At 42.5% G+C, this 24187-nt stretch overlaps 2 protein-coding genes across 8 annotated transcripts in view; one reads left to right on the top strand and one right to left on the bottom strand.

Annotated features, from left to right (window-relative positions):
* Positions 1-24187, bottom strand: part of IDUA (alpha-L-iduronidase) — a 64360-nt gene that overhangs the window by 21179 nt on the left and 18994 nt on the right. For both annotated transcript variants that reach the window (XM_050943106.1, XM_050943107.1), the window contains 2 exons: positions 1516-1598; positions 779-886 (listed from right to left, as the gene is read on the bottom strand). In XM_050943106.1, the coding sequence (XP_050799063.1) occupies positions 779-886; positions 1516-1598 (191 nt within the window). The remainder of the gene's footprint in view (positions 1-778; positions 887-1515; positions 1599-24187) is intronic.
* The window catches only part of SLC26A1 (solute carrier family 26 member 1), a 104624-nt gene that overhangs the window by 68732 nt on the left and 11705 nt on the right, over positions 1-24187 (top strand). For 2 of the 6 annotated variants that reach the window (XM_050943095.1, XM_050943094.1), the window contains exon 6: positions 3045-3152. The exons of 1 other annotated variant lie outside the window; for it this stretch is intronic. In XM_050943095.1, the coding sequence (XP_050799052.1) occupies positions 3045-3152 (108 nt within the window). Of the gene's footprint in view, positions 1-3044; positions 3153-15775; positions 15890-23397; positions 24168-24187 lie in introns of those variants that run through there. 3 more of the 6 variants (XM_050943092.1, XM_050943087.1, XM_050943084.1) reach the window with 3 other exon arrangements.

Here is a 24187-nt window from a genome sequence, read left to right as displayed (position 1 = left end):
CTTCTGCAAGTCTCATTCCTGACATTGTCATTGACTTCCTGTGCGACCCTGGCCATATCACTTAACTTGTCAGTACCTCAGTTTATCCATCTGGAAAATGGAGGTAATGGTATTTATTTTATCTATTTCCCAGGGATGTGAGAGACTTAAGAGGTTCATTGTTTGTACAGGGCTTTTAGCTGTGGTTGGACAGCACTGTGGAAGTGCTAATCCTCATAGAATCATAGAATATCAGGGTTGGAAGGGACCTCAGGAGGTATCTAGTCCAACCGCCTGCTCAAAGCAGGACCATCCCCAACTAAATCATCCCAGCTTTGTCAAGCCTGATCTTAAAAACCTCTATGGAGATTCCACCACCTCCCTCATGATTTCAGCCTACATAGTTTGGCTTAGCCTAATTTTTTTATTGGGCTACACACTGTATTTGTTGTTTTTAGTGTTGTATTGTCTAATGTTGAGTGGTGAAAATGAAACTAAAAAAAGACAAGAAGTGGAATTGGGCAGATAATTCTCAGCCTCAGTTAGAACTTCTCACTCCATGGGCAAGAAACTTAAATGTACTGAGCTCCATGACTTGTTTCAAGTGGCTTCAGTCTCTCAACCCTTCTATGAAGCTTTTTCCAAAATTGAATTCAAGAATTAGTATTGCTTAAATAAATCCACTCAAACATCTCCCATTCACCCAATTGCTGCTATGCATCCTGAAATCAAGTATAAACCACACAACTTTGGAAGAATAAAGGACTGATGATTAAACAATGATTACTTAATGACTCACCTGTGTATCTCTTGGCCAGAAGTGCAATTAGGCTCCTCCATCTTATAACCTGTTTTTTGTCTTCAAAATCTGTAAAGTATCCTGAAGGGCTTCCCATCAATTCAAATCCTTAAATAAACACAAGAAGTCTAACTCCCATTTGCATGAACTGGTTTACTTTTGATTAGCTAAGGAAGTCATTGAGTCTTATTGACACTTAAGAATCTGAAACTACATAAGACACAGGAAATTAGTTACATTAAATGGGCTACCTTTCCTGATGCCACAGGTTAATTCCACACCAATAGTTACTTTGGTCTTGAGGTCGTTCAAACTCATTGCTTGTCAATGAAATCAACAGTATTAGGAGTTACCACCTCAGCTTATGAACTGGCGTGTGACTTAGAGGTATTGGAGGTGTGTATAATTGTATATGGGTAGTGAAAGCAAGATGAGTTTAGGAACGTGTCCTCTTTGGTCCCTTCTTGAGTGTATTTCAGCGAGGAGAGAGTTGATCACAGCTTCCAGTTCAGAGTCTCAGATTAATGCCAAAGCGCTTACAAGTAAAGCACTAATGTGCTGCTTTACATTATTCCCAGGGTTCTGTGTGCAGAATTTCCATTTACATTAATTGGAGTCAAATGTAAGTAGAAGTGAACTAATTTTGGACCAAAATCTGCTCTGGCAAAAGCTGTTTAGTCTGATGGCTGTACATTTGATCCAACATGTTTAACTGACCAGGAAAAAGCTGTCCTTACCTGGAATGAGTTTGTTTTTCCAGAGAAGATCCATCAAGTTATCCAGACTGGTAAAGTTGTAGTGAAGTTTTCCATTTGTCACTCTAAAGAATATAGGCAATTTAAAGCAGTGATGAGCTGCCAAAATATTAACTCTTCTCTTCTGCAGACTAAACAAGCCCAGTTCCCTCAGCCTCTCCTCATAAGTCATGTGCCCCAGCCCCCTAATAATTTTCATTGCCCTCCACTGGACTCTCCCCAATCTGTCCACATTGGGGTAAGAGGGAAGGTCCTCTCACAGATCAGTAACTAGTTGAAAGATAGGAATAAATAGTCAGCTTTCCTAATGGAGAGAAATGAACAGTGCCCCCCCACCCCAAGGATCTGTACTTGAACCTGTGCCATTCAACATATTCATTAATGATCTGGAAAAGTGGGTGAACAGGGAGGTGGCAAAGTTTGCAGATGATAAAAAATTATTCAAGAAAGTTAAGTCCAAAGCTGACTGCGAGTAGTTACAGGGGAACTTTCTAAAACTGGGTGACTCAGCAACAAAATGGCAGATGAACTTCAATGGTGATAAGTGTAAAATAATGCACATTGGAAAAAATAATCCCAACTATACATATACAGTAGTGGGTTCTAAATTAGCTATTACCATGCAAGAAAGAGATCCTGGAATCAGCATGGATACTTCTTTGAAAACTTCATCTCGGATGCACAGCAGTGGTCAAAAAGACTAACAAAATGTTAGGAACCATTAGGAAAGGGATAGAAAATATCATAATGCCACTATGTAAATCCATGATATGCCCACACCTTGTATATTGTGTCCTATTCCAGTAACCCCATCTCAAAAAGGACATAGTGGAACTGGAAAAGTTTCAGAGAAGGGCAACATAGATCACCAAAGGTATGGAATGGCTTCCGTATGAGGAGAGACTAGAAAAGATTAGGGCTGTTCAACTTAGAAAAGAGATGAATAAGAGGGGACATGACAGAGGTTGATAAAATCATGAACGGTGTGGAAAAAAGTGCATACAGACGTTTTATTTTTTCTTTCACGCAACAGAAAAAACTGGGTGTCGCCTGATGAAATTAATAGCAGGTTTAATACAAACAAGAGGAAGCACCTTTTCACACAACCCCAAGTTAACCTGTGGAACTCTTTGCCATGGAATCTTGTGACAGCCAAGAGCATAAATGGGTTCACAAACGAACTGGACAAATTCCTGGAAGATCAATCTATCAATGGCTATTGACCAAGATGGGCAGGGACACAACCCCATGCTCAGGGTGACCCTAAACCTCTGACTGCTGGGGGGAAACACTACATACTTGTCCTGTTTTGTACATTCCCCCTGAAGCTTTGGCATGGGCCACTGCTGGAGATAGGATACCGGGCAAGATGGATGACCCAGTATGGCAGCTCTTATGTTCTTATATTCTCAGTCTTCTTTTCTCAAGACTAAGCAGAATCAATTTTTTAAAACCTTTCCTCCTAGGTCAGGTTTTCTAAACCTTTTATCATTTTTGTTGCTCCTCTCTAGACTCTCTCCAGTTTGTCCACATCTCTCCTAACGTGTGGTGCCCCAAACCAGACACAGTCCTCCAGCTGAGGCCTCACCAGTGCAGGACCACCTTTGACTTGCATTCAGGTAAAAAAAAAATTAAGTCTGAAAGTCAAGGTCCAAAGCTGAATTCAATTGTTGCAAAGAGCAGTTCTGCTCACACAGATCCATTAACGATATTTCCAGTTTCGCCTCGCGTCCTACTGAAATATTTGTTTACACGCAGTCAGCAAGTATAACAATGATTAACTTTACTTTCATGCAAAAAACCTGACAACACAGTTCAAACAATAAAACAAAAGTGTGTCTTTCTGACTTCAGGGGTCTAATTCAAACAGTATACATTGTAAAAAAACCAAGGTGCTGTTTCCTTTGCAGGCACATTAGAGATTCCAGGAATATGAATATGTTGCCAAAACATCCCCTTGTCTTCCCTCTTAAGCAGATTGCCTGCTGCCATCCAAGAGAAGTGGCTGCATTTCAGTGATGCTGCATGCATATAGATAGAAGCCTTTCTGTATTTATTTCTGCCAGTAAACCGCATTAACAGAACCTTGACTTGGAGGCAGATCAGGGTAACCCACTGCCATTAATAAGCAGTTACCTGTCAGTGAGAGTACTTCATCCTCACAATCTGGCCCTTTAAGTGTCAACACTTGTTGTATGGTTGTGCAGAAACAACACCTGCTTCTCACCTTTTTTGTCCCATTTGTCATGGTACTATGGCCTGAGCTGTATCTTCCTCACCCTCAATGAAATAACACTACTGTTCTCAAACACGGGGACACTTTGCAATGGCTGTAGTTTTGATAAAACACTAATATGTAGGTTAATAAATGCTCTGTCAGAGAAGTGAACACCTGCCGCTGTAGATGGTCTTGAAGAACATCATTGTAGCTACAAAAACAACAAGGAGTCCGGTGGCACCTTAAAGACTAACAGATTTATTTGGGCATAAGCTTGAAGTGAGGCTTTTAACCACAAAAGCTTATGTCCAAATAAATCTGTTAGTCTTTAAGGTGCCACCGGACTCCTTGTTGTTTTTGTGGATACAGACTAACACGGCTACCCCCTAATACTTGACATCATTGTAGCTGGCATCCCAAGGAATTAATCAGTTCTTTGTCAAGTCATGATGCTTTTGTGGAAACTAAAGGAATCTGAAACAGTGTCTATTCCACTGGGGGTGAGACACCTAATATTATATCTCCAAACAACCTGGAGACTAGCAGAAGGTAACAGGTTATGAGTCCACATCTTTGCAGAATTGTTGGAGCAGGTGCTTCTTGGAGTGTTCACTGAAAGGATTTGTGAGCATAATATCCCATTCCCGCTCAGTCTCTTCTGCTGATGAGTTTGCCAGTCTCAGTCACCTTAGCAGAGAAAGCACATTATCCAAGTCTGGAGGGAGTTACCAGAGGCATGAGGGATCGGAAAACCCTGGGTGCTCTATCTGCTGAATTTCAGGAGGAAAGTCAAGAACTATGCAGAGACTGAGTTAATATGTTTATTTTTTCCATTAGGGCTGCTGACTGCCTTCCAAGTCTCTAACTGTATTTTTGGTTGCTATTAGCAGTGAACTTGGGCAGGTTTAAAGTTCAAGCTCTTACTAATCTCTTGTTGGCTCCAAGAGGGCCCTGTTCTGCTAAGCACTCAAAGCTTTCGTTGACGGTAAATCCCAAGGAACTGGTCCCCAGAGCCTGGAATGGGCGCAGCATCTTATCAATGCCCACTCTTTGGAGAGCTGTTTCTTCAGCCCTTGCTGGGCGGGTTTTGTTCCATGTGCCTTGTAAGTCAACAACTCCTCCAGCTCTGGGTGGGCACGAAAAACTGCTGCAGAGTAGATTTAAGGAAGAGATGATATTAATGAGTAACCGTATGCAATGAAAGGGGCAAAGGGTTTATTTAATGGGTAAAGGATTCCATTCTGAACTGCTGACGGCCAGTGCAGCCCCTCTGAACTCAAAGGAGTTGCACTGGCTGCACACGTTGCTTGTCATCTCTGCTGCTACATGCAGTACAGCCAGTTATTCTGGGCACCAACTGACACTGAGCAGCAGCAGATCCACAGGCCTTGCCGCTCCTCCAAAATCCCCATGAATCGTGGCACCTGGGTTTGCCTGTGGAGCAGTGCAGAGCCCCTGTGTGGGCTCCTGAGTCCTGCCCCTTCCTCAGCGCACAGAGGAACTTTTGTAAAGGGATCAAAAATAACAAAAATAACACTCTACTCAGATTCCCAGGCCAGAAGAGACCACTGTGACCACCTAGTCTGGCCTTCTGTACTTCCTCAAAGTAAAAGCAGCAAAGAGTCCTGTGGCACCTATTAGACTAACAGACGTATTGGAGCATGTGTCTGACGAAGTGGGTATTCACCTATGAAAGCTCATGCTCCAATACGTCTGTTAGTATAATAGGTGGCACAGGACTCTTTGCTGCTTTTACAGATCCAGACTAACACGGCTACACCTCTGATACTTCCTCAAAGTAATTCCTAGAGCAGATTTTTTAGAAAAATACCCAATCTTGATTTTAAAATTGTCGGTGATGAAGAATTTACCGCAACTCTTGGTAAACTGTTCCAGTGGTTAACTACTCGCATCGTTAAAAATGCACATCTTATTTTCAGACTGAACTTGTCTAGCTTCAACTTCCAGCCCTATGGGTCACGTTATACCTGTCTCTGCTAGACTGAAGAGCCCATTGTTACATCCCGTATTTGTTCCCCATGTAGATTCTTATGTACTCTGATCAAGTCACCACTTAACCTTCTCTTTGTTAAGCTAAATGGATTGAGCTCTTTGAGTCTGTCATTACAAGGCAGGTTTTCTAATTCTTTAATCATTCCTGTGGCATTTCTCTGAACCCCATCCACTTTATCAACTCATAGGATTGCAGGCTGGGAACCTCCTGCTTTATCACAAACAGTAGTGTAGCTAGAGGGGGAGCAGGGGAGCAGCCACTCCCCCACCGAGCACAAGTGGCGCCTTTTTAATTTTACTCACCTATGAGCGAAAAAAAAAGGCACCACCCACTGCGGCACTTCAGCGGCAGGACCTTCACTCGCTTCAGGTGTCTTGGGTGGCACTGATGCTTCATAGCCGAAATGCCGCCGAAGACCTATGGAGCGAGTGAAGGTCCTGCCGCTGAGGTGCCGCCGAAGACCCGGAGCACCACCCCCTCAGTAAAAGCGCCGCAACAGGTGGCACCTTTTTTTTTCTGATCCCCCTCTTCCCTCCACCTGGCTACACCACTGATCACAGTGTGTGTGTGTGTGTGTGTGTGTGTGTGTGTGTGTGTACTCTGGGTAACTCAGTTAACCCCATGATGACCACTTGGCTACAGGAACTCGACAGGCTGTGCTGTTTCTCGGTTCTTCTGCAGATAGGATTTTTCCCTTAACCTGTCGTCTTAAATATAATTGCTAGCCTGAGCAGCGGCGTATTATCACCTAGCGCAACAAGGCCTAGGCCTAGAGCGGCAAATTTGCGGGGGTGGCACTTGCGCTCTCGGAAGTTGTTTTATTTTTCTCTTTTGCTTCAGCACTTCGGCTCTCGGAGGGTTTGTTTGTTTGTTTGTTTTTTGCTTCGGCGCTCGCAATCTTGGGGTGGCAAAAATCCGTGGTCCTAGGGGCGGCAAAATCATTAATCTGTCACTAAGCCTTATTAGCACTGCACTTGTACACAACCCCCGTAAATCATCTTCTGATTTTTTTCCATTAACACTAAGTATGGATCAGGTTCCAAGGAAGTAATTTCAGTTGTCAGCTGAACACTTAGCACCTTCATTCACTTGAATTTGGAAGAAAAAGTCAGATGTTTAACACCCAGCAGAACCTTTGGTGCTCAGATATACAGGCACCCTGCCACACACGTCAGTGGGAGCTTTGCCTGTATCAGAGGGCACAATGGGGCTTTGGCTGCATATAACTAGGCCCTGTTACTGACAGAATGAGCTAATGCAGCGATGAACAAGGGACATGATGCGGATGGTAGGTGCATGACATGCTATACGATATTCCTTAGCCTCCCTGTTGTGATGGTTTGTCACAGTTCATCTATCCATACAAATGACCAGCATGATACGTGTGAAATAAAGGAGCAGACCAATCTTTTGCATTTTAGAAACAAGTGAGGGTGCCCCTTAAAAAAGTAGAACTACTACTCCTTCAAAGCTCCTGCGTTTTCCATAAACCATCTGAAAGTTGGGCATTGAGCCAAGGTCTTTCTTAATAAGCTAAAACATTTGAAACCAATGTTCATTAACCTATTGCATTTCACACAGTTTATTCCCCTTTGAAATCAGCATTATTGATCTTTACTATGCCCCTCAAGTCATAAATCACCATGACATGGGTACATTTAGCAGGATACAGGAGAGATACAGAAATGTGAGCAAACAATGTAAGCTTTCAAGCAGATAAGATATGGCCTATGATTCACCACTTTTCACTCAGCCTGCTTCTGTCTCCTCTGTCCTTCCCTCAGCAATGGTGTTCTGTGGCGGGAGGCAGGCAGAGACAAAGCATCAGTAGCTCCCTGTGCTGAGGTGAGTTTCTTTGCCACGAAAATGTCATTAGTCATTTTTTACAGAGAGCGTACAAAGCAAATTCAAGATTTGGAAGGGAAACAGGCTAAGAAAAGAAGCAGTTTAATCTACAGTATAAGGTCTTTTAATAACCAGACACATTCACATTTCAAATCAGGCCATTTAAGCACAGATCATTTCAATCCAAGCATGTCACAAAGAGAGTCATGATTTCGTGCCTCTTTTACAAAGACATATGATAGGAGGAGCGATTTCACGGCAACAAATGCTTCTGACAGTTTTTCACTACAAATCTAGGGTAGCATTTCAAGCTATGCACATTCACTGTCCTCTCGCTGCATTCACTGAGCTGACACTTCTCTGGTATCAGATTTGATTTAGGGAATACAATGCCTAACTACATCTCTACAATGCATGATTACAAGAAAATCCTAAATGTGATTTTTATGCTAACCTTGCCAATAACATTCTGATGTAACATATGCTTTCTGCATGAATACACACCCTGGAAAACAATACATCCTTGACAAAAGACTAAGAGGGAGATTTTTTCAAAGGCACAAATGGTAGCTAGGGTGCCCAACTACGGCTGCCAGACTGAGTTGGATGTCTAACTGCCTTTGTGCTATTGAGTGTCTCCATTTAGCTCGGCATTTTTAAACATGCCCATGAAAATGGTTTTTGAAATTCCCTTTTAAAGTGGCTACTGAACTGAGTATGCAGCATTAAATGAAACAGTCTAGAATCTTGTTTTCTAAGTAATGACTCTGAATGGTACTGTATAAACTTATTTCTTTTTGTTTTATTAACATATGAGACCATGTACTATTACATTTAATAATTTCTATATGTTTCATATATTTTTTCATTTTGTAATTGATAGTTTTATAATTATTTGACCTGTCAATTTTAGCTGAAATCAATGTATAATTCCAAAACGTATGTTTTGTTGAAAAGCTTACTAACTGTTGTACCTCAAGTAGTTAGAAACCTAGGGATCTTTAAAAGGTGTTTCTGCCATATGCAGTGTAACAGCCTAATCCTGCAAACATCTACTTAGGTGGATCCTTACATCCAATAGGACTTCAGATGGATGCAAGGTTTTTCTCCCGTAGAACCCTTTGAAAGATCGAATCTTAAGTTTTCCATTAATTCACTGATTGTTTCATTTTTAATTTGAGATTATTAACTACTTTGCATCTTATTTTTTCAAAGTGTATGGAGAAACATACAAACTTCTCAGTGAGAAACATACTTAGGAATCTCTCAAGGGACAACTGACAATCTAACAATACTATGAACTATTAACAGCCTAGTTCTCAAGTGAATGAGTAAGATTTATGGTAACGTGGATAAGTTTCCCAGTTCTACTGTTTCCCTAATGCCTACTTTGCATATACCTATCTACTTGACATTCCTGCACCTGTCTGGAGTCTGTTTTATACCTTTAACTTTTTCCTTTTACCATGAGCTGTACAGGTAACCTTTACCTACAGGTAACCTTTACATGGTCTCTCACATTTGAGTTGCCAATTTTGTTTGAAAAAACAAACATTATACAACAGAACTTCACTAATTCACATTAATGCCTGAGGTCTACTGCAACTTACTGAAATTTGGCAATTAGCAGTAACGAAAGGTAAAGAATAAATGCTCTGGGGTAATTTGTAAAGTGCATGCATTAGTGATATGGCAGCTCAGTACAGCCTCTTAGTTGAGAGGTGACGGGGCTGTTTTTGTGCAGATTATGAAGTGTTTAGTGAGGTTCTACTATAAATGTAAAAACAGCAGAAGCCTCTTAAAAATCAGAAGTATAATACAAATCTGTTGCATTACGTTCCACATTCTATAAAACACAGATTTGAAGTGAGAGGACTTAACTTCAAACCAAACCTTCAACAATTGTCAGACAGTCATTATTTTCATTCTGAATCCATTCTTGGCATTTCTGTCCTGCCGATTGAGCTAGTGACTCTGTCATTACAGTGGAGATAGCACTTTCACTCCAAACTTTGGTTCCCATGTAGTATTTCACAGTAGCTACCATTCTAGCATCTATCTATCTATCTATCTATCTATCTATCTATCTATCTATCTATCTATCTATCTATCTATCTATCTATCTATCTAATTTGCCTTTTTCAATTGCTAAGATCCTGAGAAAATTAATTGATTAGTTGATGAACAAAATATTTAGATAACTTTCTTGCGCTCAGCTCGAAAATGGGTTTCAGTTGTTCCAACTTATTATGTACATGGATCACAGAGAGGAATGGGTGCTTCATTACGTTTTTAAAAGGCTGAACTTTTTATAAATATAAGTAAGAAGTTCAGATTCCTGTGCATTCACTAATATCTTAGTAGTTGAAGAATACAACAGTATTGTTAATGCTACACATGCATGTTGTGCAGCTCTCTCTGAAGGCAATGAGAGTAGGTTCACAACAAGCTATGTCTGTTAGGGAGGTTGCCAGGTCAACTAGCATATGCTCTCTCAGGCCTTGTGATCCCCATCAAAAACTCATCTTAAAACAACCTAATTCAAGTAAGAGTTTAGATACTTTAATCTCTGTGTCAGTTCATTTACCTCACAAGTACCCCATACAGTTTTCAATTTAACATGTCTTGCAAACTAGATGAAAAACTGCACAATATTAATATTGAGTCCCTGAACATAAGTCAATCATACGACAAAAAGCAATCAGTAAACAAGTATATTTGATTAGTACTTAATGGTCAAGATTAACATTTCTTTACTGACTAATCCTTGTCTAGCTTTGATTCTTAAAGATGATTGTTGGATTGTACCACATAATTTTCTATTATTTATTCTAATTACTATTGCTTCTCTGACATCCTCAAATACTGACACAGGAAAGCAGTTCATTCAGACCTCAATCCTGCAATCTGAGCCATCTGAGTCAGCCCCTGCCCCTGTGTCAAGCCTCACTGATGTTAGTGGTGCAATAAAAGTACAGGGACCTACCTACTCAAAACCCATTACAGGACTGGGACCCTAGCTGATGACTTCATGTTGTGGAGATGGCCAGTGACACCGCAGTTAAGGTCCCAGCTGGCTTTCCGTTATGAGTTGATCTAAGGTTAAATACCCTCTGTTTTTAATTTACTAGGACAACATGCTAGCAGTGGGGCAAACCTCAAAACAAGCTGCCCATCAGAAGGAAATCTCTATACTTGTCTATTTTTTTTTTAGCAGTTTAGAAATAACATGGGGGTTCTCGCTAGGAGGTCTTGAAAAAAATATTTCACAGTGAGCCTTGGGTAGCTTTGCCCTCTCTTGTTGTCTAGTGACTGACAAAGATTCTTGCTCTGAAATGTTTGAGATATCACCTGCTCTTTGAAGTCTTCCATGGGATCCTCATCTGTTGTATGGGTAGGGCCCTACCAAATTCACGGTCGATTTTGATCAATTTCATGGCCAGAGGGTTTTTTAATTGGTCAATTTCATGTTTTCAGAGATTTACATCTGAAATTTCACACTGGTCTAACTGTGGGGGTCCCTTTTCTGTCAGCGGGGACTCATAGCTAGGAGCCCCCCAACTGGGTCATTCCCAGCCGCAGGGGGATGTCTGATGCATGTCCACAAGCCTCCTCCAGCTGCAGGAACCTTCAGAGCACAGTTGCCAACTTTCACACAGTAAATAAGCTCCCCGACTTTCACAATAAACCCAAAATCAAGCTAATCCCATTTCAAAACAAAGCTAAAACAAGCCAATCCCTAAGAACCCCAACACTCTCTGTGACTAGACCCCGCCGGTGTGCAGTCAGGGACTGTGGTGAGCCCACTGTGCACCCCAACTCTCTCCCCACCCCCTTGCCCCTGCTTGCCAGGAGCCAATAAACAAAGAAGAAACAACAAGCTACAAGCCAAAAACTAGCCAACAAGCAACTCACAAGCCAATTAAGCCAAAACCAAGCCCAATATCTGCATTTTTTTCCGTGGGTTTGGCATGTCTGTTTCAGAGCTTCCTGCAGCAGGGAGGCATTCAGAGGTGGGTCTGATCTCCCCCGCTCCCAGGCTGCCATGCAAGGGAAGGACAAGTCCTGTCCCTGCTGGGAATTGCAGCTAGGAGCCCCCTCACTGGGGCGCTCCCAGCAGCAGGGGGAGATCAGACCCACATCCACAAGCCTTCTCCTGCTGCAGAAACCATCTGCACCAGAGCTTCCTGTAGCACGGGGAGGCACCCAGAGGTGGGTCTGATCTTTCCCTCTCCCTGTCCCTCTCCAGCCCAGCGGAGACTCACAGCTAACAGCAGCAAGGGGGAGATTGGATTTCACTGGGAAGGGCTTATTTCACGGTCTGTGACACATTTTTCACGGCCGTGAAATTGGTAGAGCCCTATGTATGGGATTTAAATTTCTTGTCATCAACCAGAAACTCTATCCTCTACCTATCTTTCCTTGTTGAGCCTTGCTTCGTGGCCAGGCCCCAACAATATTGTCTCTCTGCCAATGTCTCACTCAATAACCTCTATGCCTTCTATTCAGCCCTCCTGTGCTCTGCAAGTGTTCACCCCTGTCCACTGTAAGTCCTTCTTTAAAGGCCCACTGATGCTGTGCTGCTTAGTTTTTCTAGCCGGATTTTATATTGGTGTTGTAGTTTGTTTCCCTTCATCTAACTGCTTTCTACTGGGCTGCCCCTCAATTTTCAGCTCCTTGGACTGTCCCTTCTTGGATATCTGGAAAACACCTAGCATAGCGTGGGTGCCACCATAAACAGATACTGAAGTTCTATCAGGAGCTTGAGACTTCAGATTCTGTGACTCTGTTTGGCTCAATTGTTGTCTAGAGCCTTTACTTGTGAGATGCTCAGGAAAGACCACTCTTGCCATAGTGACTCTAGCAGTGTGGAGAAGTCGGTGGTTTAATCACTTTTCACAGTGCACTTTAGTGTCTCTTGATTTGATGGACCCTGTTGACATTGAAGCAGGAAAGTGGTGCATTTTTGGAGGCTGTGGTTGGTAAGGGAAAAATACTTTCAGAAGAGCTGCCTCTGACCATTAACAAGGAGCAGGTCTTTCCATCTAGGACCCCAGGATGGAGAACATTTCATATATGAACTTTAATTAGGGGAGTCCATATTTCAGGTGGCTGGGATACACTTACATAAGTACTTGTAAGCTACTTAAAGCCGTCACAGCTGACATTTAACTCAAGGAAGCTGATCCTAAACCATATGTTTCCTTGTGCATGAGAGGTAGAGACGGAGTGAACAAGGAAAGTCATTAAAGTTATGTATCGTTGAGTATCATCAACATAAATATTAGAGTTAATAACTAGTGCGCATAATATGTTTGCTTGAATGTGAAATGTGACTTAAATAGCAGTTAATGTGTTTCTATGAATGCCTGACTGCTCCACTGCACATTTAAATAATTCAGTGCACTTGAACGTTCCAGGTGTGGCGTTTACAGGTGCATATATCAGAGCACTGTATCCTGGGACACTGTAAACACTATATTGACAGGTAGTGTATTTCCCACGAACTGTAAGCTTGTAATTCCCATTTGTGCAGAGGCTAATGCACTTCTGAAATCCTGATTGCTCTGTCACAGATGTGCCTGAAGTAGTGCCTGGCCTAGACCTCTGCTAGCCTTCTGCACAAGGGGAAATATTGCCCTGAGTGACTATTGAGCACCTTGGTTGTTGTGCAGTTTAAGCATTTAACATTTCAGCCAGATCTCTGAAGCCTGCATGCCCACCAAGTTAGAACAGTTAAAAATTAAGCAGGTTTCGAAATACCTGATGATCAAGAAAAAGTTGGAGCAATTTTCTGTGCATATGAAACCTTTTATTCATGCTCTGATAGTTCAGTTATGGATGAAATGACTTCTCCCCTCCACCCCCCAACAGTAAGAAATACCATTTTGGGCTTGGAAGAATGAGAAGTTTCAGAACAGTGTAAGCTTCTGAGAACGAGATCTTGGAACAAAACCCTGATGTTTCAACTTAATAGCACTCAGGTGTAACCACTCATCTTGGAACTGGATTTTCGCAGTTTGAGTTGTCTTTCTTTGGCCCCCTTCAGCTCCCCTCTTCCATATTTTCATGTTGTAGAGCCCTGGAGCCGCTTGGCATCCCTTCCCCGTTCCTCCGCAGCACTTCCAAACCCTGCTACCCTAGTGAACGAGGACTTGAGTTAGTCTCAGATGACACATGGATGACTACATAAGAATTCTGATCACGTTCATCTAACATTCAAAATCCAAAGCCATCTTCGCCCAAAGCAGCAGACAGCTCAAATTCAAATTGGGAAAGTGATTTTAAATTCAACAATATTCTGACGCAGCTCAATATAATTTTGGGGTTGCCAGCAGTTAATGTTTAGCCATTATTTATACCAAGATCATACTGAAATATAGCAGGCAAGAATGTCTATGATCAAGGTTATCTAATACTTTCCATCATCAGACTGTTTTCAATGGCTAACTTTTCCAAACTATAACTATTTGGGATGAACTTTTCACTGCTTGCCCTTTGCCTCAGGCTGAATTTTGGCATATTTCAGCAAAAACAGTCAAGCTGTTTCCAGGAATGAGGCTCCATCATGCACATGTCGGGTGTGGGGTAGCTTCCCCTTAAAGAGTCAAACTAAAAGGAAAATTAAACCAAGTTTGTTTAAGAATCATGGTTTATGAAATCATTAACAGCGAAAAAACTCCTGCAATTAAGGTTGTCCTGCAATCTTAATTTTCTCTCCTTGTGCATACACTTAATGTGTTAAACTAATGTCCTCAGCTATGTGATGACATGCTATTTATTGTACAGGACCTCTGCTCCACTGAGTACACAAGATGGATAGTGAATGAGGTGCATTATTATAGGAAGAAACAGGATGTTCTTTTGTGTTTGAGACCCTGGACTGGGCGCCAGGAGCACGGAGCTCCATTTTTGGTTCTGCCACACACTGATCTGGTCCAGACGATCAATATATATGTTCAGGGGGAGGGAGGGATGAAGGATTTATGGGTAACCTTAATTCTGGCATTTCCTATTTGTGAGTGCTTGGCTTTGCAACCTTAGTTTTTAAAGTTGTTTTTAATGTAACTTGCTTATGTTTTCTGAAGCTAAACAATTATTTGTAGCCCAAAAAAGCAGAACTTTGAATATTCAGTTACAATTAACTGTAAGTTTTCTAGTTATTAAATATTACTATAAAACAGGGTAAAACTTCACTGACATTTATTGCAATACACACTAACCACAGTCAATACGGTGAACACTCTATTCAGGTTGAAACAACCCTCAGGGTAGAGTTAGTGAAAGCCCAGAGCTCTGAGCCCCAGCATCCCTGCACGACTGAAAGCCTGGAGCTCTGAGCGCCGGCGCCCCCCGCAGGACTGAAGGCCAGAGCCTGGAGCTGCAGTGCCCTTACGAGGGTGAAACCCGGAGTCACGAGGCTGAAACCCAGAGCCACAAGCCCTAGTGCCCCTGCGGGGCAGAAGCCACAAGCCCCTCGCCATGTGGGACTAAAGCCAGAAGCCCTGAGCCCTGGCACTCTGCGAGGCAGAAGCCCTGAGCCCGGTGGCTGAAGCCCCAAGGCCGCCCCCCGACCCAGCCTGGTGGCTGAAGTCTGGAGCCCCAAGCTCCCTACTCCGTGGCTGAAGCCCCAAGCCCCAGTCTCGCAGGGCCCTGGAGCTTTTACAGCATGTTGGGGGTGCCTCAAAGAAAAGGGTTGAGAACCCGTGATTTATACCACAATAAAACAGTCCTCAGATAAGTACATTTGGTTAGCAGTTATTGGTCAGACCTGTCTCGATGGACTTAAGTACTGCTGAGTTAAATGCGTATTGTTAGTAAAAGCTGGGAAGAACTTAGGCTGCCATGATGATGAGAAGTTTATTACCTACCATAAATAGAAATCTGAATACACTGAAAAACGTAAATCCATCAGTTAAAGTACTCCCACTCCCAAGCTGCACAAGTGCCCTTATCAGAGTAAAACTAAGTGATAGTTCAGAACATACGGGCATTAGTACAGCAATAAATCAGTACTATAAAAGTCAAGCGATGATGTAAGCATACGGTCATATGCAGTTTCAGACTGAAATCAATATTTGCAATGAACGTTTGAGAGAGCCAAGCAGTTTGACTAGAAACAGTTCAAAGAAGTTCCACTTGCGGATTAAAATGTTTTGTTTCAGGTTAGTCCACACTAACTGGATGTGCGATAGCTGACCCGGTACTGAGGATGGCTTCTACATGGCAGAAGTGCCCTAAGGACTGTGCCCAAAGGCACACCATCAGCTGAAGCAAAGGTATTTATATGATCATGCTTTGTGCACACTGGAGGCCCAGCACAGGCTCACTTCTGTAGCACTCATCCAGTGTACCTTTCCACCTCTCCACTACTCATCTGGTGGCAGAGGATCTTACTAAATAACCCAGACTGGACCACTGTTGGACGGTGGTGGCCATTTGCTACGTAGGCTCCCTGTACGCATGTTTGAATCTATTTAGCTAGAATAATTTTCTGAATTCTAAACCCCTCCTTGCCACTTATGCAAGCCAGATGAAGAGCTTTTCCCCCCCTGTCAAGTCTGTGTTAAACTAAAATTTTAGTAGTTAATATTCTGAACTTCGGTAGTACATCCAAGGATCTCGAAGGACTTTACAAACAAACCTCCAAACACCCCTGTGATATAGGTGGCATTCCCATTTTATAAATGGGGAAACTGACAGAGAAAGGCCAATTGACTTGCTCACTGTTGTACCAAGTCAGCAGGACAGCCATTAACTCTTTTGGATTTGTCCAGATTTCAAGTAGTGGTGCCTAGTCTCTGAGCCGTTAAGGCCTTTCCTCTACAAACTCCATGCCCAGCAAGGAGAACAGATCAAATGGGCATAAAATATGATGTATACAGGATATAGCTTCTTAAGATAGCCAGAACTTCAAGGATGGCCTAGCTGAGCTCTCAGCCATAGATAGTTTGATTTCTAACAGCAGAGCATGAGACTGATGAGCCTATATCTGCCAAGGCCTCAGATGGCTGCTAGAGCTGACTGCATTGCACAAATCCCAGGCTGAACACCTGTGTGGATCCTTTACTGTCTTTTTCTAATTTGTGTCACCTTGCTGAAAAACTAGATCCTACTGACTACAGTATTACTGGCCAGCCAGTCAAGAGACATCTGCTTCCACTTAGACATTTACATGGCCAGATTTTCAAAATGGGGCTCAGCACATTGTGTCCAAAGCACTTTTGAGAATCCAGCCTTAGTGTCACAACTGGAGTTTCTGGGTGCTGCACACTTGAAAAATCTGGCCTCCCTCAGCAGTTCTCCAGCTGTTAGTCCATGGAGTGGCTAGGGGTGGCTTGCAGAGAGCTGTCTGTCCACAGTGCTGGCTCTCCTTTGTGTTTCTGTCATTTGGTGGCTGGCCCTTTTTAAGGGGACGTGGGCCTAACCCCAACAGTGTCTAATCAGCTGCCTCCACTGAGGCTGTGAGGCTAGGGACCAAGTGATAACATGAAGATCACCTGGTCCTCAGGACAGCCAGCAAGTAGCTCAGTCGTGTGGAGAGCTGCAGGAAGCAGACAGGCCCCTTCAGGAAGCCCTGTGGAAAGGGAAAGAAGTTCATACGAGACTGCCAGGCAGATGCCTGCAGAGTGTCATCCTGTGGAAGCAGATAAGACCCTACAGCGGAGGTCTTGTGTTGAACAGTTTTATTTTGAAGAAATAAACCAAAAGTCCTAAAGAAAAGGACTGAAATCCTGTGGCTGGAGAGCATGCTTCTGTGGTGCATAGGCTAGTGAGAGAACCCAACTGCTCACAGTTTCCAACTGGCAAAAAAGCATTAAAGAGCAGCTAATGTATCAATACTTTCCTATTATTCAGATAATCAATTGTTGTCGTTATCTCAGGAATACTGCGATGGCAAGTGGGCGAGAAGATGACCTAGTTAATGTTATTAACATGGAGTTCACCCTGTGAGCTAGTCCAAGGGGCTGGAGAACTCTAGCTTGACCTTAATAAGCCTGTTCTAGAGGAAAAGAGCAGGAGAAAGGGTATTATTCCAATGTCGACAAGCCCATTAACTTTTGGACGGAAAATAAGCATGAGAAATGTCACAAAGGGTAATTATCAAGTGCCTGGTAATAGCTCAATGGTTTTATCTCCACTCCGCATCCTCATTCATGTAAAAAACCTCAAACCCTTCCTGACCTGGGCTGTCTGATGAAAGCCGGACTTGGCTGCATTTAGTGCTCACTAATGTTACTTCCATCCCTCAGTGATTCTGCAGGCCTAGGGAGGGAGGCACGACCTTTGACTAGGCAATGAGATGGCTTTTAGTCTTACTGCTTTGTACCTACCAGCTGAGATCCTTCTCGCAAGGCGTAAACATTTAAAACTAAATAACGCCTCACTGTGATGGGGTATACAAATCCCACACTGGAAAGGAAGGGGTTAAAGAGCTGCTCTAGGTCCCACACACCTGCACGACAGGCAGGGGCTGGACAAGGAGCTTGAAAAGGGAGCAGAGGAACTGGCAGACAGTGAAGGCGAAGGCACCTACACCCTGAACTCCTGAGCCTCGGCAATAGCGGCTTGGTCAAGCCAACCAAGGAGAGACTTGCGACAAACCTTTACCTCTGGGTGCAGTTATTTACTGGTTTTATCCGCTGGGAAGCGAGGGGACAGGTAGGAAATGATCCAGAGAGGCAGCATTATAGCACTTAGGGGTGCAGGACATAGCTGCTTACCCCTAGGCCCTGGATCGGAATTCTGTGCAGAGGGTGGGTCCGGGTTTCCCTGCCAACCCCTGGCGAAGGCTGAAGACAGCACACTACACTGGTGTGAGGAATCCGGTTGAGGGAAGGCCTAGAAGACAGAAAGGTCCAGACCATGAGGCCCCAACCCAAAGGGAAACGCACAGCCCCTCGCCTAACCCAGAGGGCTACCCCTTTGCTGGATTCTTCATGTACCCCAAAAGGGGCAGACAACGCGAGTGACCTGGCTGGAGGGCCGAGTCATGACAAAGACAGACCACTGCATGGCGGAAGCAGCTGCCATCAGGGGGTGCCCAGAAAGGAGAGGACATTTCATGCCCCCATCTGACCAGCATGTGGCGCCAGTGATAAGCAAACGCCTTCACACACCACCATTAGTAAATTAGTCTTATTATTTGAACTGTGGTAGCACCTAAGAGCCCAGTCATGGACCGGAATGCCACTGTGCTAGGCTCTGCACACACAGAACAAAAAGGCAGCCCCCGCCCCAAAGAGCTTGCAATCTAAGTCTTACAATCCTCATTTTATAAATGAGGCGATTGAGGCAATGTCCATCACGCACAGGCAGTCTATGGCAAAGCCACTAATGGAACCCAGACCTCCTTGAATCCCATCCTGCACCTGAATCAGCAAATCATCCCTACTCCCCTTCTAAATGCTAACAAGCTGTATCTGCTCTTGGAGTAGCCTCGCACTTCATTCCCATTCATCCAATATACAAAATCAAAAGCCACTCTTCAACCAAAGACGCGCAAAGCAGAAAAAATCTGAACTAGGAAGAGGGAGCAAAGTTCATTGATATTCTGACTGATGCTCAGCATAATTCTCAGATCACCAGCAGTTAATCAATAATCTTAGCCATTATTTAAACTCCGCTGCTTTGAGTGAACAGCACTTATTCGTAAACTTTCACTAAGGCAGGCAGGACTCTTTATAGCCTGAATGACGAGAGACTGATGATTCACGAATGCATAGTTACGACATTTAATGACTAGGCACATAGAGTAAAGCCTTGCTGAAGACTTTACTGAAGGTACAAGTTATAACCAGTAAGCTGAAAATGCGCCTCATGATACAATTCAGGTAAGAGTTATTTTTTTCTGAATGAAATGTTTCATGGCGTGGTTTTCAAGGCAGCAGTTCTGCTCCTGTCAGCTTCTATAGAAGCAGGGGGGTTTGTTACTTTTGAAAAAACAGGCCATTCATCTGGGTAACTTTGTATGCTACATAAATGTTCCTGATACTCGTCAATAAAGCATGGCTGGAAAATGGGCAACAGTCGTGGTCAAATATTGTCAGCGTGCTGGGATCTATAGATAAACCATCTGCACCAAAAAACCTTGAATGAAGGTGTTGGCTGGTAGATATTGCTGAAAAGTAGCCTATTCACACAGCAGCTTATGAGCCACAAGTGGCTCTTTCATGTGTCTCCTGCAGCTCTTTGCAGCACATGATTTAAAACACTGATCAGGATGCTTTTACTATATATATATATATAGTTTCAAAATGAATAGTACTGTAGTAAATGAAACAATGAATTTATACTACTGTGGGTCTTTGGGTAATGTTGATCACTGATTTGGCTCCTGGACCACAGAGGTCTATCACTGCAATAGACTCACCTGACTCTCAAATGTGTCACATTAAAGCTGGGTGTTTGATTCAGTGATGTGCTGACACTATTTAAAGATCTCCTTAAAAATATTTCTCATAGACATTTCTGGAGTGCCTGTTTTCAATGAGAAGAGGGGGAATGGAAAATCTACTTTGTTTTCTCTATAACTATTTAAGGAGGCAGCACAATTATGCAAACAAACACCTAATATGAACACGTACTAGGAAACTATCCACAGCACATTGTTTAGTTTGTGAGACTGGATATGAAGACCATGTAAGGGTGTCAACTTCTGGGATTTTTTTTCAAATACCTAATATTTCGGATAACCTGGTCTTCTGCTCTTAGGAATGTTTTTATGAGCACAATAGAGACCTCTTTGGCCGAGTTGGTTTAAGCAGTATCCTGAGAGGACTGGATATCCAAAGCACAGAAGGCATCCCAACCTTGCATTCAGGTGCATGGCAAACTTTTGACAGGTGATTCCTGGGAGGTTTCTGTAATAACTCTCTGCGTCTTTTTAGTATTGCAGAACCATCCTGACCAGTCACAGCACCTCCATAGGGATCTCAGATAGAAACAGAAACTCAGACTGGAAATAAGGTGCAAATTCTCCACAGTGAGAATTCTCCATCACTGGAAATGTTTAAATCAAGATTGGATGTTTCTCTAAAATATATGCTCTAATCAAACAGGAATTAATTCAGGCAAGTCCTGTCTCTGGCCTGTGTTATACAGATCAGACTAGATGATCACAGAGGTTCCTTCTGGCCTTAAAAATCTATGAATACTATGGTAATGGGCATGAGAAAATAACCAGAACAGCTAACGGGAGACTTAACTGGATTCTTTACTGGCTCGCCCATCATCCCTGTAGTTGTTAAGCAATTACCAATGCAGAATCTGCACCCTGAAGTGTACGCTTCAACTAGACTAACTACACTTTTAGTAAAACATCAACTGAGTCATGGCTACTGGTGATGATGTGTGTGCCAGAAAGATCCAACTTGACTTCCACGTCCCAGGCTAAGTTTTGAGAATCTATATTAGTACAGAGAAAAACTGGTTTACTTTTAAACATTTTAATTAGAATGAAACATAAATCACAGCAATCTCGCTTTACTCTGAAAATGACTCTGGACTACTAATGTGTGGTTTTAGTTTGTAGGGGATTTTACCAACCTTGGTCCATGTGGGATTATGACCTATGAGGTTCACTTTGACTTAAAATTCAAATTATCCTGAAGCTCGAAGTGAAATTTATTGAAGCTACCATGTTTTGCTTGAATAGGAATTAAAAAACAAGCGAACGTATGGTTTCCAACAAAAAAAACCAAGTCAGCACAAGTTCATTCAAAACTCTGCCTGCACTCATTCAAAACTTTGCTCAGTCAATGTTCTGACAAATGGGTTTGGTCAGAAAAATTTTACTCAACTCTAGTACCAAATGCATTTAGATCCTGAGGGCCTGGAGCTGACCACACAATACTGTTTGCAAGGTACATACGGTCACTAATTTAAGAAATTTAAGGAATGGTGTCCCTAGCCTCTGTTTGTCAGAAGGTGGTGATGGACGACAGGAGAGAGATCACTTGATTATTATCTGTTAGGTTCACTCCCTCTGGGGCACCTGGCATTGGCTACTGTCGGAAGACAGGATACTGGGCTGGATGGTCCTTTGATCGGACCCAGTACGGCCATTCTTATGTTATTTCTGACAGATACTTCCAAAACCTCATGGAGAACAGAGGGAGCGCAGCTACACTGAGATAGCAACAGCCAAGCTGAAAGATAGTTCATGTGATAGAACAACTAATGGCCATGATTCAGCAAAGCACTTAAACGTGTGCTTAAAATTAAGGACCTGCTTACGTGCTTTGCTGAACTGGAGCCAGGATCGCTGTTGTGTCTCTTGCTCTTTACCGAACAAAAATATGAAGAAACCACATGGTTATAGTTTGGGTCCCAAATCACAGCATTTACTAAATATACTCAAACATGCCAGGTCTACTACACACTGCTGCTCTGGCTGGTTTCTGGCAGCTCCTAAAACAGAACGCAGTGGGCACCACTAGAGGGCTCAACGGATTCTACTCTGTTCCTGTCCACTACAATCACCAAATCGCAATAAGGATTCTGTAGACTGAATTCAGAGGCTGGTGCAGAGAGGTGTAAATTGTCTGTCTGTCAGCACAATCATAGCACAGACAGAGAGGAGACTGTGGTTGCTTTGCACAGCCACAGGCCCCCCCTCCGCCCCATTTCCATCACAGGGATTGTCTGTCAGGATTTCAGTCAGTGGAAACCCAGCTGAACATGGCCTTGTGAATGTCTCCCTTTTTCCAAAGTGTTTTTGTCAATTCAGTGGCTTGGTAAAGAGACACGAAGGAAGGTCGGATTGAGGCCACTTAGAAGGTGGGCTGGCTTGTTAGCCTGAATGGTCTTGTCTTGCTACCTAAGTTCCTAGACATTTCCTTATCCCACAACATAAATTAGCATAGTCACTGCAATTGAAAGGAGAAATGAGCAATGTAAGGGTAAAAGAGCAGCAGTGCCACCAACTCTCACAGTATTTGGAGCCTTCCTTAAAATAACTGCTTCTGGAATCACAAGAATCTCAACTTTTATTTTAAAAATTAAGTTTCTTGCCCGTCTGACTATGGAGAAAAGTCCTAAAAATTAGAACCCAAGTTATTTATCATTGTTAATTCTATGTATAACAGATTAGATATCTATTAATGCTAATGTATAGTTGTATAAATGTTGGGTTTTTTAGGTAATTGTAATTTTGGGCTTGACACTTTTAAATACTTGAGATTAATGCAGCAGCAGGGTCCAAATATCTTGGTTAGAATATTCAACCAGGAAATACAATATACCATATTCTGATCTTTTCTGTATTGGTGTAAGTCTGGAGTGACTCTAGTGCAATCACTGCTTCACTGTGCATTTACACCAGTGTAACTGAGATCGGCATTTGGACACTAAGCGTGTAAGCAGAAACTTATAAAGCCATCAGAGTTGCATGTTGCCTTTAACAATGGCTGCTTCAGCTGTGTGCCCTCTCTGCAAAATGGCTCTTTAAGCAAGAGACTTGAAGCCTTCCCTTGAATAAAAGGCAGATCTTACTTCCAGGGAAATCTGTGAAAAAATATCCAGTGATTTAAATGGGAGCAGGATTGAGCCATAATACACAATATCAGCAGAGCAGGACTCTATGTTTCAGACGCAACTTTTTAGAGCAGATAGCAAAGATAGGACTCCTTTTATTATAGGTTACATGATCAGAGTGATATTTTGCTGGGGATTTCGCACATCTTTATTTGGACTGGGTTTGTTACATCCTAAAAACAAGAATTCAATCCTTAAAGTGATCAGAAACATTTTGATTATGCAACATGTAAGAGATGCCTAGTACAAACTGAAACCACTAGCTCAAAACATCACAGCAAGTGAATTACAATCAGCATATTTACTTTACCTGACTCTTCAAGATGTATAAAGTCGAGCAGAAATTATGGGAAATTTTATTTTTTTATAAACAGTAACTAATAGTCAATAATAAAGTAAATTGAACAAAGTGATCTAATCAACATATGCCTCAATTTTATACAATACAGTGGCCTCATTCCTCCAATTTAAATACAAAGCCACTGATTGTTAGTGATACTATTTAAACCAGCACTGTTTATTGTTTATTCAGTTATTGCTGCTTTTTGCAAATAGTGACACCTCCAATTTTCCAACAACAATACTAAGTCACTATCTATACTCAAGATAGCTTAATAGATTCTCAGATAAATTAACTTCCAACAGCCATACCAACTGCCAACACTGTAATTATCCTTCAGTCTGATAATCGTACATACTGCACTTAGGTGATCATTACCCATTTTATTTTATTTTTTGGAAATGTAACATTTTAAAGTAAACAGCTGGATTGTTAGCTTAGACTAGCAATAACAGTGTGCTGACATTTCAGTCTACTTTACGGATCCCAGTTCAGTCTTTCTAAGTAAGCTTATCGAAAGTGTCAGTTTGATAACGGAACTGCTCACTCATTTGTGATTAAAGCCACGGTGCTTCTTGTTTCCTGGCTGCCTGCACAAACTGGGCTGTGAGAAGTCAGTGGAATTCTAATAGGACTTGCATTCATTGGGTACAATCCTTGCATTTTCAGAACTTGTTCAGGTAAGAAAGCATATGAAAGT

Source organism: Gopherus flavomarginatus, chromosome 3 (assembly GCF_025201925.1).
Source record: "Gopherus flavomarginatus isolate rGopFla2 chromosome 3, rGopFla2.mat.asm, whole genome shotgun sequence".
Taxonomy (NCBI): Eukaryota; Metazoa; Chordata; order Testudines; family Testudinidae; genus Gopherus; species Gopherus flavomarginatus.
Note: the sequence above shows the minus strand (reverse complement) of the source record. Positions and strands in the feature narration are given on the sequence as shown.